This window comes from Exophiala spinifera (genome assembly GCF_000836115.1).
Source record: "Exophiala spinifera strain CBS 89968 unplaced genomic scaffold supercont1.4, whole genome shotgun sequence".
Classification (NCBI taxonomy): Eukaryota; Fungi; Ascomycota; class Eurotiomycetes; order Chaetothyriales; family Herpotrichiellaceae; genus Exophiala; species Exophiala spinifera.
Window position 1 is genome coordinate 2,685,616 of NW_015622516.1, and position 14,429 is coordinate 2,700,044.

Here is a 14,429-nt window from a genome sequence, read left to right on the forward strand (position 1 = left end):
AACGCCACCAAAGAAACTCAGGACACTTTTCCACGCCTGCACTATCCTTAGGTGTGCACATCTGTGAAATTCGCAGATTTGTTGCTTCTGGACTTGACCAATATTCAGGTAAACCAAAAGGGTGCTAAAGGAAGCAAATATCTAAGCGACGAACACAAGACTACAGTCGTAATGTCTGATCCCGAGCTTGCAACCAAGGCTCCTGAAACCGATGCCATGGAGCCATCCATGATATCGAACGAAGACTCCAAGGCTCAAACGGGAGCTAGCATGGGCGAGCACTGTGTCACGGATAGACCGAATCCAGATAATCGCCAACCGTCTGGTGAGATGTCAAAGTTTGGTGATATCGATGTCTACATTTCGAAACCACCGGACTATCCCAACTCTCCAGCTAAGTTACTCCTTCTTCTCACCGCTGGGACCGGCGTACACTCCACCAACAATCAGGTGCAAGCAGACATGTTTGCATCAGAGGGGTTCGTGGTAATCATGCCCGACCAGTTCAATGGTGACCCGGCACCAAACTCGACAGCTATTCCTGCTGAGGAACACATTGGGCTCCTTGAGCAGTTCAAACTGAAAGCCGCAGAAACTGCCAAGTCCTTCCTGGTCGATATGTGGCTCGCCAGACAGACTCCAGAAAAGGTTTTGCCGATCCTGCGCAAGGTCATTGAGTCAGCCAAAGACGAGTACGCAGACGCAATAGCACACGGTGATGGCATCTATTGTGTTGGGTACTGCTTCGGTGGAAAGTATACTGTCATCCTTGCAGCAGAGCATGAGGATACTGTGAAGGTCGGGGCAACTACCCAAGATGAAGAAGCAGGTATGCTCAAGAAAGCGCCCTTGATCAAAGCAGGTGCGGTGGCACACGCAACACTCGTGACTCGTGAAGACTTGAAGGCTGTCAAGGCTCCTCTGACGATGGTCTGTGTCGGTAAGTGGTGCTGATGTACCTCTAGAACATGTAAGTTAGACTGACGGCTTGCAGAAAACGATCCACTCTTCCCAGCAGAAATCTTGGAAGATGGCAAGAAAGATTTTGCAACGAGCAATGTTGAGCACGAGGTTAAGATGTACTCAGCGGTGCCACATGGTAGGTCGCGAAGATGTTCTGACTGAAAGGTTGTGTAGCTAACCGTTCCAGGCTTCGCCGTGTACGGAGACTACGACTCACCTTCCATCAAAGAAGCTCAAACTTTGGCATTCCAACAGATGCTCAACTGGCTACAGTCACATTGAGGACCGTTCGACGCGTACACACTTTCTCACATCGGGTCCATTGGTGCGACCATGGACTGCTCAATTGACGACAACCTATGATACCCACGAATAATTCTAGCTTCACAGGGATTGGGCTCGGAAGGGCGAACGTAGATAGGAATGGGAATAGCTCTGATTGTTTTCTTCTTGCGTTGCAAGTTCTCTGCTGGGAAACTACTCGGCTCTATGGCAATGAAAGATGCGCTACTCCTCGGCCCGTGGTATTGGAGGAGAGACACTCGATCCATTTAGCCGCTCTAAAACTTCTCAAAGATTCGTGCTGCGCATACTTGTTTGCTTGTCATCATTCATTTCTGCATCATCAGCTGTACAAATTCGTTGTCTGAACAGGAAAAATGTTAGCAAGTCCAAGCTCCGGGGATATATTCGACCCTAGGATACTAACAATCAATGCGACCGTCACCGTCCTGGTCAGCCTCTCGGATCATCTCGTCGACTTCATCATCTGTGAGCTTTTCGCCAATTGAGGTCATGACATGACGAAGCTCAGCCGCCGAGATGAAACCGTTGTTGTCGCGATCGAACACCTTGAAGGCTTCTCGGATTTCTTCCTCAGAGTCGGTGTCCTTCATCTTGCGAGCCATCATTGTGAGGAATTCTGTCTCGTATAAGCCGATGCCACCTTCGAACTATTATGTCTTGTCGCGTACCTGGAAAATCAATGGTGCCATTGTTGTCTGCATCCACTTCGTTGATCATGTCTTGTAGTTCCGACTCGGAAGGATTCTGGCCCAGAGACCTCATGACGGTGCCTAGCTCTTTTGTGGTGATTTGTCCTGCGGCCTTGGTCAGTCCTCGTGGGGGGCACGCCAGGAGTGTCAGCAGCGCATCGCACCATCGCCATCTTTGTCCTGCAAAGCACCGTCAGTATTGGCCACATAGACCAAACAAGAATTTGCACTTACGAACAGAGAAAAGGCCTCCTTGAACTCAGAGACCTGCTCTTCGGTGAGAGAATCCGCCTGCAAAACCACGGCATCAGTGTATGACAACACATGTTAAGTTGCACAATTGCAGCCGCAAGCTGGGGGGTAGTCAACAAGCCACGCGTACCATATTGGGGAGTCTTGCAAAGGAAGAATCAGTTGTCGCGATAGAGTGGTAGAGGGCCACTGATGGGTAAAAACGTGTCGTGAGGTATCAGGGAGGGGGTTCGTTGAGAAAGACTGGATTATGACAGTAGCTGAAGGTGAAATGCAGTGAACCTGATCCTGGACTTGGCCCCTTACAGTGAGTGGGTGCAGGCAAGCAATCAACTCACAACTGTCGTAGGATCTCGGGGCACTCGGCGTATTGTTTTTCCGTCCCACCAAGACCTTGTATGGAGTTGGCATGTCCGTTGCCTGCGCAGTAGCCAATGCTTGGGAGAAACAACCACTTGTCATTGCGATATCCTGTCGCTCTCGTGCATTCACGGCTTCTTTGATTATTGCTGCTATTCGTTATTTGCTCTTTTATCACCAGCATGCGATTTACTCCTGTCGATTCACTCGACTCGCGCCTATGAGGTGCTGGACTTTCTAAGGACTGAAGATGTGGAGAGATCGCACTAATCTGTATGCTTCTCCATCGCATGATGGACTACACTGACAAGGCCCAGGTACATCTCCTACCGCCAGTCCTATACACACCATCCGGCCAAGAGGTCCAGGTACCCAGCTAGCTCCAATGGCTTCGCCGACCAAGGGTCCGAAGAGACCAGGGGCCTCATGTCCGCTGGCGCATTCGACAACGATGGAGACGCTGTGATAGAGATGGATCTGCTGCCGCCTCGGTGGATTGACGTGCAAGATGAAGTTTCCGACATCCTCAAAGACATCACTCTCAAAGCCGCCAAATTGGACAAGCTCCATTCCAAGCACGTTCTCCCCGGCTTCGACGATGAGTCAGTTAAGCAGCAGGAGGAGAGAGAGATCGAGAGTCTGACGACCGAGATTACAAGAGGCTTTCAGGAATGTCAGAGAGCAATCAAGCGTATCGAGAAGATGGTTGGAGAGTCCAGGCAGACAGGAAACTTACAAAGGGGAGACGAGGTCATGGCCCAGAACATTCAAACCGCTCTGGCCTCCAGAGTTCAAGAAGTCAGCGCGACCTTCAGAAAGAAGCAAAGCAGTTATTTGAACAAACTTCGCGCGCTTGGGGGCTTCGAGTCGCCAATCGGCCGGTCAGTGACTCCCGTACAGAATCCCTATACGGATCCAGCTCTTATGGAGTCAGAAGTGGATAAACGGCTCAGTCAGTCAACGCTACAGCAGACCGCACAGAAGCGCTTGGGAAGAAACGACACTGCCATTGCACAGAGGGAACAAGAAATCAACGATATCGCGAAGGGCATTATTGAGCTGGCCGACATCTTCCGCGATCTCCAAGCCATGGTGATCGACCAGGGCACGATGCTGGATCGAATAGACTACAACGTGGAGAGGATGGCGGTCGATGTTAAGGGGGCCGAGAAGGAGCTCGTTGTTGCCACCAACTACCAACGACGCAACACAAAGCGGAAAATTCTGCTGTTGCTTATCCTCCTCGTTGTCGGTATGTTCATCCTATTATTGATCAAACCGAAGAACCGATCATCTACTTCACCACCCAGCCCCCCACCACGGCCAGAAAATCCTCCAGAAAATCCTTCTTGAAGGATTCAACGAGCCAAATGACAAATTCAAAGTCGTACTCGGACGGCACCCTGAGATTCCTGGCGTCGATGCCGAACGTTTACCCATTTGCCTCGGCATTTATAAGGGCATGCCCCCAATTGATCTCTAAGTGACGTTCAAGGACAGATCAACCGTGAGCCAAATCTCAGAATGAAAGACAAATGCTAGCACGACCTGCTCCAACATGTGGTGGAGTGCAAGTGAGGCCTGTGTCGATCTGACAGAGATGAAGACCTGGGCTCATATCCGGAGATAAAGCTTGGGGAGTCCGGCGCAGAAGTTTTCCTCATGCTGGGAATCATAGCATCAAAGAAACCATACAGACAGACGGCAAACGGTCGCTGCATGAAAGGCAAGGCGAGCACTTGTTCTAGCAATGGAGGCTCGGAAGGCTCAAACCCAAATCCGACAAGGCCCTCGACGGCCCCTCAAATATCCCTCGACTACCTTTTCTTATGCTCCCAGCAGGTGGTAAATGGGTATCAGGCTATCAAAGGATAGTCTTGATCCGGGCGTGAGTTCCACACCGCGCGCCAGTGCAACCTGCCCAGGCAAAGCGTACAAAGGGGAAAGATACTCTAGTTTGAAGCTGCGGTGGCCGGTCGATATGGGACCTTGGGTGAAGCCTTGGTAGGCCAGTGATTCCGTCCTGTCAGGTTAGAAGACCCTCAGGATCGGGAACTTGGAGCAGCGGCCTAGGGAAAAGGAATTAAGACGAAAATCGATGGGTATGGATGTACGATTTCAATCTTGCAGACCCTCTTTCGTCCATCGATCTTGCTTGTCTACAGCCAACCCCAAGGTACTCGATTGATGGAGGAGTGAGTCGTGTACCGTGTACTATATGTTATACCGTAGATACCGTACAGTGGCATTCTTTTCCGATGTACCCGACAGTCGGTACAAAGTGAGATGGATACTGTATGTAGTTTAGGCAAGTAGCCAAGGTGACTTGGTGATATTCCTTGTCCTTATCCTTTTGCTTGTGCTTTTCCTTTCGTCGTCTGCCTGGACTATTTAATTTAGCCTTGGACAACCGTTTGTGATTCTGTCCGGCCTGACTCAGTATCGAACCGAGAGAAGGAGTCACTTACCTTTACCTACCTCACCCTAACCACCAAAAACGACCAACAATCGATAATAAAATGGTATCGCAAGGAGATATCTCAGCCAAAACTAGAAACCCATGGATGAAATTGAGGAGGTGAACAAGTCTCGCATAAGTGAATACTACATATGTATTTCTCAGATAGAGTGTCACTCTTCAAAAACTGGCTCGCTCCCCTTCAACAAACATCAGACTAACCCCGGTCGCTGTGATTTTTAACATAGACTCTAAAAACAAAACAAAACAAAACAAAACAAACCTCTCAATCACGACACAGGCGGTGCAACGACAAGTGTCCTAAGCGACGTAGTTGGTTCCTTTGACGACTCAATCTTCAACCGTCTCAGTTTCTCCACGACATCTTCTCCTCCACCTGCTCCCGTGGTGGTGGTGGTGGTACCACCACTCTCAACGCAGACAGTGACGCCCTTTGCAGCGGCAGCAAGGTGGCTTGATGAAGCAATGTCCTTCTCAACCTCTTGACCCTCGGGAACCGGCAATTCAACGCACTGTGCACCTAATCGCCCTTTGATGTCATCAAACAACACCTCCATCGGCGCAATGTACGCCGTGCGACTTCGATCGCCCCACGCTAATACGTGGCCACACAACGCGCCCGAAACAGGATCGTAAACCCAGGCGCCGCTGTCTCCCGGGACACCAAAGCCGCCCTCGACGCACCATGATATACTGAAGCTCTCGCGACCGTGCATCTTGACCAAAGCCATGGCTTGGGATATCCTGCCCTTTTTGAGCCCACTGCTCCGCCCACGACAATGGACTTGCAATCCAGACAGTTTTGAAAGGGGTGTGATCTTGGTCAAGACGGGATGCTGCGGCTGCGGCTGCGGCTGCCCTCGAGAAATCTGTTTTCGACCTTTTGCCGACAATGCGGTGACGGTGGTCTTTTCGAGCATTGCATTTTCGGCCTTGAGCCTATCCTCTTGAATTCTGATCAGCGCCCAATCCACTTCGTGTTTCATCTCGCCTCGGACAACTCGGCGTATACCACTGCTCGCAAAGACATAGCCGAATGTGTGGCTCGCTAGGTGGTCGTCGTCGCGGTCTTCCTCACTAGGAAAAAAGTCCTCGTCGACATCATCCATGGCAGGCTGTGTCACGCAGAATTCGTCGTCACCGTAAGGTGCAATACCAATCTTGTCACCGATGCTGGCGGCGTCATCTATATCATCGCTGGACGAAGACGAGGCATCATCTCTGTCAGAACCATCGTCTTCATCAAGTTCAGGGGTCGAATCTTCCAAGAACCAGAATTCATTGCCGTCGGCGTCCATAATCGAATAGTCTGGTCGAATGGTGCTTGCCTGACTTTCATCGTCACTGTCATCAAAATCCTCGTCAGAGATTTCCAGATCGGAGAAGCGTGAAAGGTCGTCCCCAGAGTGCATGTAACGCAGGTCGTCGGTTGATGGGAACTGGCTGGGAATTTGGCGATCACCAGCGGACCTTCTGGGGTGTTCGAGTGTGCCCCGTGCATCTTCCTCTTCTTCGTCATCGCTGGGAGGATCTAGCATGTGATGCACCGTCATTCCATATGGTTCGCCATCCACGAGAATGGTGCCACCGAAAGAGACGGGCGGGAGATGTTCATCGTCCTTGTATGCGCCAATACTCGCGCCATTCGTTGGGCATTGCTCAAACTTTTGCTCCCGGCGTCTTCTTGTCCCGGGTCTTGAGCTTTGTCGTCGTGATCTGTGGGAGCACTTGGTGGTTCTTCCCTTGCCGCTTCTTCGTACCTCGCCGTTCAGGAGGACAAGACCCCAGCCCTTCTTCAGTTTCAAGCCTTGTCGAAGAACATCACGAACTTTGGCGACTTGTGGACACTGCACGCAGATTGTGGTCCTAGCCTTTTCGGGTGCCGATCCAAACATCATAAGACTCAGACTACAAGACTCCGAGCAATCCTTTAGTGCATTTTGGAGCATTCTACCCAGCTTCGGCATTAGAGTCGTGTTCCATGTGTCAAGATCTTCCTGAGGAATATCGACTTGGGGCCATTTTCGCAAAGGTGTTTCAACCGGGACGGGCTGCTGAATAGCGTCTATTTTTCGTTTTGAAAGTGCTCTTCTCGGGAGAGGTGGTCTGTATTCGTCGTCCACCATCTTGGCCTTGGATTTCTGCTCGTCAGCCTTTGTTTCAGCCTTATACATCTGCTCGATCAACAAGAGCTCAAAGGTTTCAATGTCAGAGGGCGGAGGTGCATCCTCATCCAAAGCACAGCATTGTTGGAGGTCTTTTAGCACTTGTAACATAAACGATCCCGCATCCTCGTAGTTGTTCCGATACTGCAATTCGGTCGGCGCCTCCAAACACCGCTTCGCTACGCGCATATACCTACTTCCACACTTGGAAGCGAGCTTCGGCGAGTAAACCCTTTGCATTCTGTCCATGAACAAGGCACGGTTGTATTTCGGTTTCCAAAATCGAGAAAGTGGCATCCAGAGACCGATTTCGAGTAAGAGTAGTCCAAGGCTGTAGATGTCGTAGGCGGGGACCACCTCCGAAAGACGAGAGTCATGCTCGGGGTGTCTATAAATATGTGTTGCGAATGGCTCTGGCGCTTCAGACCGCGACAAAAAGTCCTGACAAGACTGGAGCAGGTATGGCGATCTCATTTCTGTGGATAATTTTGACCGAGGGTTATGTTCACTGGAGCCCAGGACGAGGAAGTTGCTGCCATTGATATGCTGGTGAGTCTCTCCTCGTGCAAAGTAGCCCATGATGGACAAGGCCAAGTTATACGCCAGTCGAAATCGATCTTCTAACGGCGGCTGAGCGGCATCGTGGCTCAGATCGCTTGCAGTGGCGGTGATGAGCGAGCTCAGTGTTCGATGGTGTTGCAAGGTCTGGTGGTCGTGGCCTTCTGGCAGGGCATAGACCATGGCGCAACGTGGTCCAGCAGGGTTGATTGTAAATCCCAATAGTCTCAGATGGCCGCACCACGACAACGAGATGTTGTTGCACAGCTCTTCGCCCAGCTCCTGCACCTCGAACACATCGTCAGCACTTCCGATAATGTACAAGGGTGTGTCTGCGGGCAAGTAGTCGACCAGGACAGGCTGAGAAGCAGTTCGATAATATGCGGTGGATCTCTCCTTGATCGAAGCGGCACCACTCGAGGGATCATATGGTGGAGGGTCTGCCGCTTGTGCCGCATACTCGTTGAATTCCAGGCTCCCAAAGTCGATGTGAAGAGGGTGATCGTAGATATCCGAATTCGACCTCGCTTCAGAGGAGTCATGAGCGTGCTTTTGTCTTTTTACATCGCTCTTCTCGTCTGCGGCTCTCGTCTCTTCGAGGCTGTATAACAAATCCAAGCATTCTGTTAGTCTGTTTAGTAAGTCCTTGCGAGTCCGGATTTCGTGGACGGTCCATTCAGGGTCTCTGAGAGCGGCCAAGTTCTTCTCGGATCTTTTCATGGGATCCCCCATCCGCCTAATTTCGTCGGTGATGCCCTGGATCTCGGTAATTACACTACTGACGACATCGCCCAGTCCAGCTTCGTTGATTTTCTTGTCGATGTCGACATCGGCGTGTTTAGAGTCTGGCGGACCGTTGTCGGCCCAATGTAAGCCCCAGGCCAATAATCGATCCTGTTGAATCTGGAAGCCGCGCCTCAGTTCCTTGAGTTCTGGTGACTCGGTGATAGACGCAACGGCCGGACTGACTCTGGTGTTCTCGTATGACTGTTTGGCGTCGGAATACAATTTCGACAGGCCTTGAAGACGATTGCCGCGTCGTGCAAACATGTCGAGGGCTGATAAGGACGCCAAGGACTTCCAACGAGATGCTTCCTCTCTGGCGTGTCACTCCATGCAAGAGGTGAACTGTGGTGTATCTCACAGGGCGACGCAGTAGACGAGACTGTCCCAGCTGTGGTCGTAGTCGACGTGATGTTGAGCCATATAATTGGAGCTGAGCGAGGGGCGGGGTGTGCAGCGTATATCGAAGTCCTTGAGAATCCTGTTGCCTGGGTTCCTATTCGAGGCAAGCTTCGCCACACCCGCACTATTATTGCTGGACGTGGATTACGACTGGCACTCGCAACTAGATCCCCGGCTCCTCCAGCCTATCGAGTCCCGCCTACGACGACAGTGCTGGGTACTGACTCTCCCTAAACGAGGGCGCCTAGAACTGGATCCCAGCGCCTGTCCCGACTGGCCTCAGCCACGCCTCGCTGTGTCTGGCCCTCCCTGAAGAATTCCTGCTGCCTTGCACCGCATTGCCGCCGGGGTCAGATGTCCGGACCACGACGGCGATGCATCATGTCGAGTATTTGCAGTGTCTCGCGCTTCTATTCCCTGTTTGTATTAGTTGAAGAGATTTGCTTCTGAAGCCTCCCACCACCCGTAGGTGCCTGTCTAGCTGAGAAATTCTCGAATGCTTGCTCGTGTCGGCAGAGTCGCGGTTACACCTTTTCATCTTACGGGAAAACCGGTCAAGTGAACAGCAAAAGGAGCTTCTTTACTGAACGTGATCAATTCAATTCAATTCAATTGAAGTTTGCTTCTGTTACACTTGACTATGTGTCTTGATAGCCGAAGGTCTATCAACGGGTGGGCACGATGAGTTCGATATCTTTCCTTTCTTGAGCAGCAATAATACAATTCCCCTCTGTGAAAGAAACCCCCTTGAAACCCCCAGTGTCAAATGTCTTCGTGAATCCAATACCCATACGCCTTTTCATCATTCCGTTAGCTCCATAAAAACACAGCAAGGTGCGGTCAGACGACTCGATGCGAGCATCTAGGCAGGCGAATGAGCCTAGCCACCGAAACCGTAGAGGGTTCTGCCTTGACGTTTGAGGGCGTAGACGACATCTGGAGGATTTGTTAGTTTCGCAGCTCTCAACACGCTATAATGTGTCAGACTTACCGAGAGAAGTGACGGTCTTTCTCTTTGCGTGCTCAGTGTAGGTGACAGCATCACGGATGACTGATTCGAGGAAGGACTTGAGGACACCGCGAGTCTCTTCGTAGATCATGGCAGAGATACGCTTGACACCACCACGGCGAGCGAGACGTCGGATGGCAGGCTTGGTGATGCCCTGGATGTTGTCGCGAAGAATCTTTCGATGACGCTTAGCACCTCCCTTTCCGAGGCCCTTGCCACCTTTGCCGCCTGCGTAGAAGACATGTTAGCGTTGTTGTGGTCTATGTCTGTGTCTGGGTATGTGTGGGTGGGTGTCGACGTGAAGTGGCGTCAGCACAGCGGAAGCGAAGGTGAGGTGCAACGACGCCAACATGCCCAATAATCGATTGTTGAGTGTTGTGAGGGAATTACTTACGTCCAGTCATGTTGATTGAGGTGTTTGAGAGATGAAAAGTGTTAGATTGGATGAGTTGTTGATGGTTGGTTGATGGACGTTGATGGTACGCGACGAGCAAATTGGTGGGGGAGAGAGAGGTAAAAGTAGAGAAGAAGAGAGAGAATTAGAGCGGATGGAGGGATGAGAGATATAAGGGGAAAAAGGCAGAGAGACAGTGAACGATGGATCGGGAATAGCGGCAAATAGCAGTGATTTGCAAGGCAAACACGGGCAGCGTTGGATCACAGACTGCGGATCATGATTTGGAGCGTCGCAATTCCAGCACTTTTAACAAGACAACAATCCGCGCCTGTGATTGGCGGTGATGAAACTTGCAAGATCAATAGCCATTGATGATCTCACGTGACCGATAATCCCGACAGCCTTGCGGGGTGAACTTCGGCCAAGGGACAAGGCTGAGATATGCAGAGATACCTAGGTATGCAGACACACCATGCCTGCGCCCGGAGCTCACCAGGCACAAGGGACAGTACCAAACAAGAGAATTCCTGTTGCAGATCACATGGTTTGCACGACGACTTCTCACCAAGACAAGTTCCATGCATGTATAGAGATCAGGCAAATCCCTGTAGGGTATAGCTCTAACCCCCACATAGTTTGAGATCTGATGAGTGTCGATACTTCTCACCCACCCCCCGACCATCAACAAAAGGCCACTGGGAAACTTTTGGTCATTTACTATACGTTTGGTCTGGCTTCACGTGCTACAATGGAGTCTGCTAGAATCCTGTGTATCGCTGCTTCTGCTTATACCTGTTGTAGCCCACATAACCGCCGCCAACAACTCCACCAAACAAGATCAGCTTGAAGAAGAACCAACCCCAGCCACCACCACTCTTCTTCTCAGGCCGTCCACGCGCACTCGCTCTGTTGGCCGCGGCCGCATTCATCGCAGAGTTTGCGGCAACTGGATTGTACAAGTTCCTGGTCTCGACGCTGATGATATCAAAGTTGTCCGTAAGTTCTCCAGTATGCGCGCTGAAGCCTAAATAAGCAGTGTTGGGGAGCTTCAGAGGCATGTTTGGTGTTGGCTCCAGGCTGAAACAGTCGATCCACGAATCAGTCGCCTTATACTGTAACTGCAGCGACAGTGACTTGTCTTGGAAGTATGTCAGTTTGGCTTTGGTCGGGATCGAAGCACCACGCAATCCTCGTGCCTGTGAATGAAGGAACACCGTTAGCAGTAGTATTCCCTACTCTTCATGTTCATCCTTACCGAGCACCCTCCAATCTCATTCGCCTTGCCATCGTTGGCTGAGTCGTAGGTTGTTTGCCCATCTCCCAGCATAGCCATCACGTAGGGGAACACAACGCCGGGCCTGTTGTTCTTGTACGTGTCGAAGAAAATCCCAAGCCCTTCGAATCGATCGGCGTGTCCAAATACCGGACCTGGCTGGCCTCTCTCTTTGGTAATCCACAGCGCGAACCCGTCGCCGTGCAAATGTCCCTTCCCTTGGATGGAGAACTCGAATTCCACCTCCCAATTTGTCGCGGTGAGCGGTATTCTCGAGAACAGCCATCCTGACTGAGAGGGCACGTCGGAAGCCAGTCGGATATACTGGTCCGCTCGTATGATGGTGTCGCCGCCAAAGTCGAACCACCGACTTGACATGTCAGAGTCGAGGTATGGAGGAGCCAGACTATGGGTGCGCAGCTAAACGGAGCATCATGATTTAGAAACAGGAACGGGACATGGCAACAAGAAGGTGCACATACAGGGATACTTTTCATGGACGCATCAGCCTCGACTGCTGCCCGTGTGCCAACTGCACATGCAACCAGCAGGCATATTGACGGCAAGGCTTGAGAGAGCCACATCTTGCGAGCAACAACTCAATGGATGGGGGATCAGAGAGGGAAAAATGACGACGAAAATTGGAAGATCACCGGCACTGCATGGCACGTTCGTCCTAGTCAATCAGTCGGGACTCTGCCAATGGTCGACTTGGTGAAACCCAGGAGTTGTATGGTTACCACCAGCGTGTCCACTGCAGGTTTGGGTGAGTAGACACACGCAGGTGGAACAAATAAAACACGGCCAGGCTGTGCGGAGAGAGTGTTGGTGGCGCACGCTTCTCTTCCCCTGGGCTGCGCGCCTCCGACGCCTCTGTGAGCGCCTATTCGCTGCCTAAGTTGGATAGTCAGCCTCACTATAGTACCGTACGAGCAGCCTAGTGAGCCTTAAGTTAGGGAGCCAGCGCCCGCACAACCTGCCGTTCCAGGCGTTGACGAAAGTTAAGAAATCTTATGCTCGGCAATGCCCTACTAACTCGAGCTTTCAAGGAATTAAACCACCATCACCCCAGGTCCTTTGCATTTCGACTGGTGTCCTGAACGCCTTAGTATTCGCCTGTCTCTCTCGGAACTAGCACTCTATCCAACCTCACACCTCTGGAGTGCAGACACTCGGTATTCTGATAACCCCGATCTCAGATCTCTCAAAGCTACTCCCTCCGCACGTCGGGCCTACATCTCTCTCTTTCTCTCTGTTCTTTATTCTATTCCAGCAAACCAACCTCACATCACAATGGCATTCGGCGGCCTCTTCGGCGGCTCCTCGTCTTCTTCAGACTCCTCTTCATCGTCCACATCCGGAGATCAAACCGCATTCTCTTCCCCATTGAGTCAATCGTCCCCTTCAGGCTCCGGCAGCGGCAGCGCCACGCTCCAACGACTCCAAACCGCCATCAGCCAGCAATCCAATGTCGCCAACGCGCGCTACCTCATTTCGAAAGTCAACGAGAACTGCTTTGAACACTGCGTGTCCAACCCGCCCGGCTCCACCCTCTCGTCCGGCGAACACAAGTGCCTGACGGCCTGTATGGAAAAGTACTTTGACGCCTGGAACGTTGTGAACCGAAGCTACGTGACCCGTGTGCAGAAAGAAGGCGCTCTGATGGCAAACACGACCGGTGGTGGCGGAGGAAAGGAGTTGTTCTGATTATTCCAACCCCCCTCCAGGCCGGTTCTTTACGAAGCAGGGTTTTCAGTCAGCGTGGATCGTCCGGATGAACACGACAAGGTAGCTACGGATAGTCGAAGTTGGTTCACCTGGTTCAGCAACCCAAAGGGAGAGACAAACCAATCCACAGGACAAAAGGCAAACCCCCTTCACATTGTTTCACAGCTTTAACACGAACCACTGATGAGTACCCCCCTCACTCACCAACTCTGGGCTGTGTGGTTGTGAGCATATTGTCGGTGTCGAACAAAGCCCGGGTGTCTGCGTCTGCCCAGAGCGACTGACTGACTGACTGGCCGGCCTGGACATTTGCGCCTGGTGCAGACCCGCGACCCTGTACGATCACTTCTCTTTCATGGTTGACCAGTTGACACTGGACAGTGGACAATGGCTCCAATGTACGATTTTGGGAAATAGGCAAGAGCAAAAATACATGAATAACAAAACGACCTCCTCTCCTACCCTACACTCATGATCTGATCTGTTGGAGAATACCAATCTTTTTGTACCTTGTACCACCACTACTTCCAACCATACAATTGGGCCTTGCGTGGCAATTTTTTTTGTTTTTAATGAGAAAATGCACAAGGCAAGTCGTTGTTGCAAGGCAGAGTCCTCGGGGGGGGGGGGGGGGGGGGGGGGGGGGGGGGGGGGGGGTTATGATATGTACTATACCTGACCACATGAGAAACCAAAATACACCCATCAGACACTGTCTCTAGACCATTTCCTCCCGTCTGCCTAAAGTCCAAGAGACAGCATAGCGCTGTCAGTGACGCTGAAACAAACCTTGTCCTTTCATCCACTAGATCATGAAAATACAATAAACCGAGGACGGACGCTATTTGGAGCTCCGTTTGAACAAAGAATCAAGACCTGATATTTTGCCCATGGCAAGGCCGCTACAAAACGGACCAAGGTAGCTAAGGTAGGTGGATAATGAGAAGGTATACGAGCACTCACTGAGCAAGTCACTCCTTGAGAGCAAACACATACATCTGCTACCAACCGTTGTCCATCAGTCTGCCTGCCCCGTCTCGGTCTCATCTCGTCGTCTCATCATAG

At 51.4% G+C, this 14,429-nt stretch overlaps 7 protein-coding genes across 7 annotated transcripts; 3 read left to right on the forward strand and 4 right to left on the reverse strand.

Annotated features, from left to right (window-relative positions):
• Positions 1-171: 171 nt before the first annotated feature.
• On the forward strand, positions 172-1,245 carry PV08_06174 (uncharacterized protein; the record flags this gene model as incomplete). Its single annotated transcript, XM_016380512.1, has 3 exons — positions 172-940; positions 995-1,099; positions 1,151-1,245. 3 exons carry the CDS (start codon positions 172-174, stop codon positions 1,243-1,245), a joined length of 969 nt encoding a protein of 322 aa, XP_016236339.1.
• Positions 1,246-1,574: 329 nt separating this feature from the next.
• PV08_06175 (calmodulin) lies at positions 1,575-2,672 on the reverse strand (the record flags this gene model as incomplete). The annotated part of the gene is made up of 7 exons (XM_016380513.1): positions 1,575-1,609; positions 1,673-1,885; positions 1,938-2,063; positions 2,123-2,138; positions 2,193-2,249; positions 2,341-2,399; positions 2,549-2,672. The coding sequence occupies 7 exons, from the start codon at positions 2,670-2,672 to the stop codon at positions 1,575-1,577; spliced, it is 630 nt and encodes a 209-aa protein (XP_016236340.1).
• A 148-nt stretch (positions 2,673-2,820) lies between these two features.
• Positions 2,821-4,053, forward strand: PV08_06176 (uncharacterized protein; the record flags this gene model as incomplete). The annotated part of the gene is made up of 3 exons (XM_016380514.1): positions 2,821-2,843; positions 2,888-3,822; positions 3,881-4,053. The coding sequence occupies 3 exons, from the start codon at positions 2,821-2,823 to the stop codon at positions 4,051-4,053; spliced, it is 1,131 nt and encodes a 376-aa protein (XP_016236341.1).
• A 1,265-nt stretch (positions 4,054-5,318) lies between these two features.
• PV08_06177 (uncharacterized protein) lies at positions 5,319-8,822 on the reverse strand (the record flags this gene model as incomplete). The annotated part of the gene is made up of 1 exon (XM_016380515.1): positions 5,319-8,822. The coding sequence occupies one exon, from the start codon at positions 8,820-8,822 to the stop codon at positions 5,319-5,321; it is 3,504 nt and encodes a 1,167-aa protein (XP_016236342.1).
• A 1,015-nt stretch (positions 8,823-9,837) lies between these two features.
• PV08_06178 (histone) lies at positions 9,838-10,370 on the reverse strand (the record flags this gene model as incomplete). The annotated part of the gene is made up of 3 exons (XM_016380516.1): positions 9,838-9,893; positions 9,949-10,194; positions 10,361-10,370. The coding sequence occupies 3 exons, from the start codon at positions 10,368-10,370 to the stop codon at positions 9,838-9,840; spliced, it is 312 nt and encodes a 103-aa protein (XP_016236343.1).
• A 751-nt stretch (positions 10,371-11,121) lies between these two features.
• PV08_06179 (uncharacterized protein) lies at positions 11,122-12,220 on the reverse strand (the record flags this gene model as incomplete). Its single annotated transcript, XM_016380517.1, has 3 exons — positions 11,122-11,559; positions 11,619-12,056; positions 12,119-12,220. 3 exons carry the CDS (start codon positions 12,218-12,220, stop codon positions 11,122-11,124), a joined length of 978 nt encoding a protein of 325 aa, XP_016236344.1.
• Positions 12,221-12,929: 709 nt separating this feature from the next.
• PV08_06180 (uncharacterized protein) lies at positions 12,930-13,343 on the forward strand (the record flags this gene model as incomplete). Its single annotated transcript, XM_016380518.1, has 1 exon — positions 12,930-13,343. The coding sequence occupies one exon, from the start codon at positions 12,930-12,932 to the stop codon at positions 13,341-13,343; it is 414 nt and encodes a 137-aa protein (XP_016236345.1).
• Between the last annotated feature and the right edge of the window lie 1,086 nt (positions 13,344-14,429).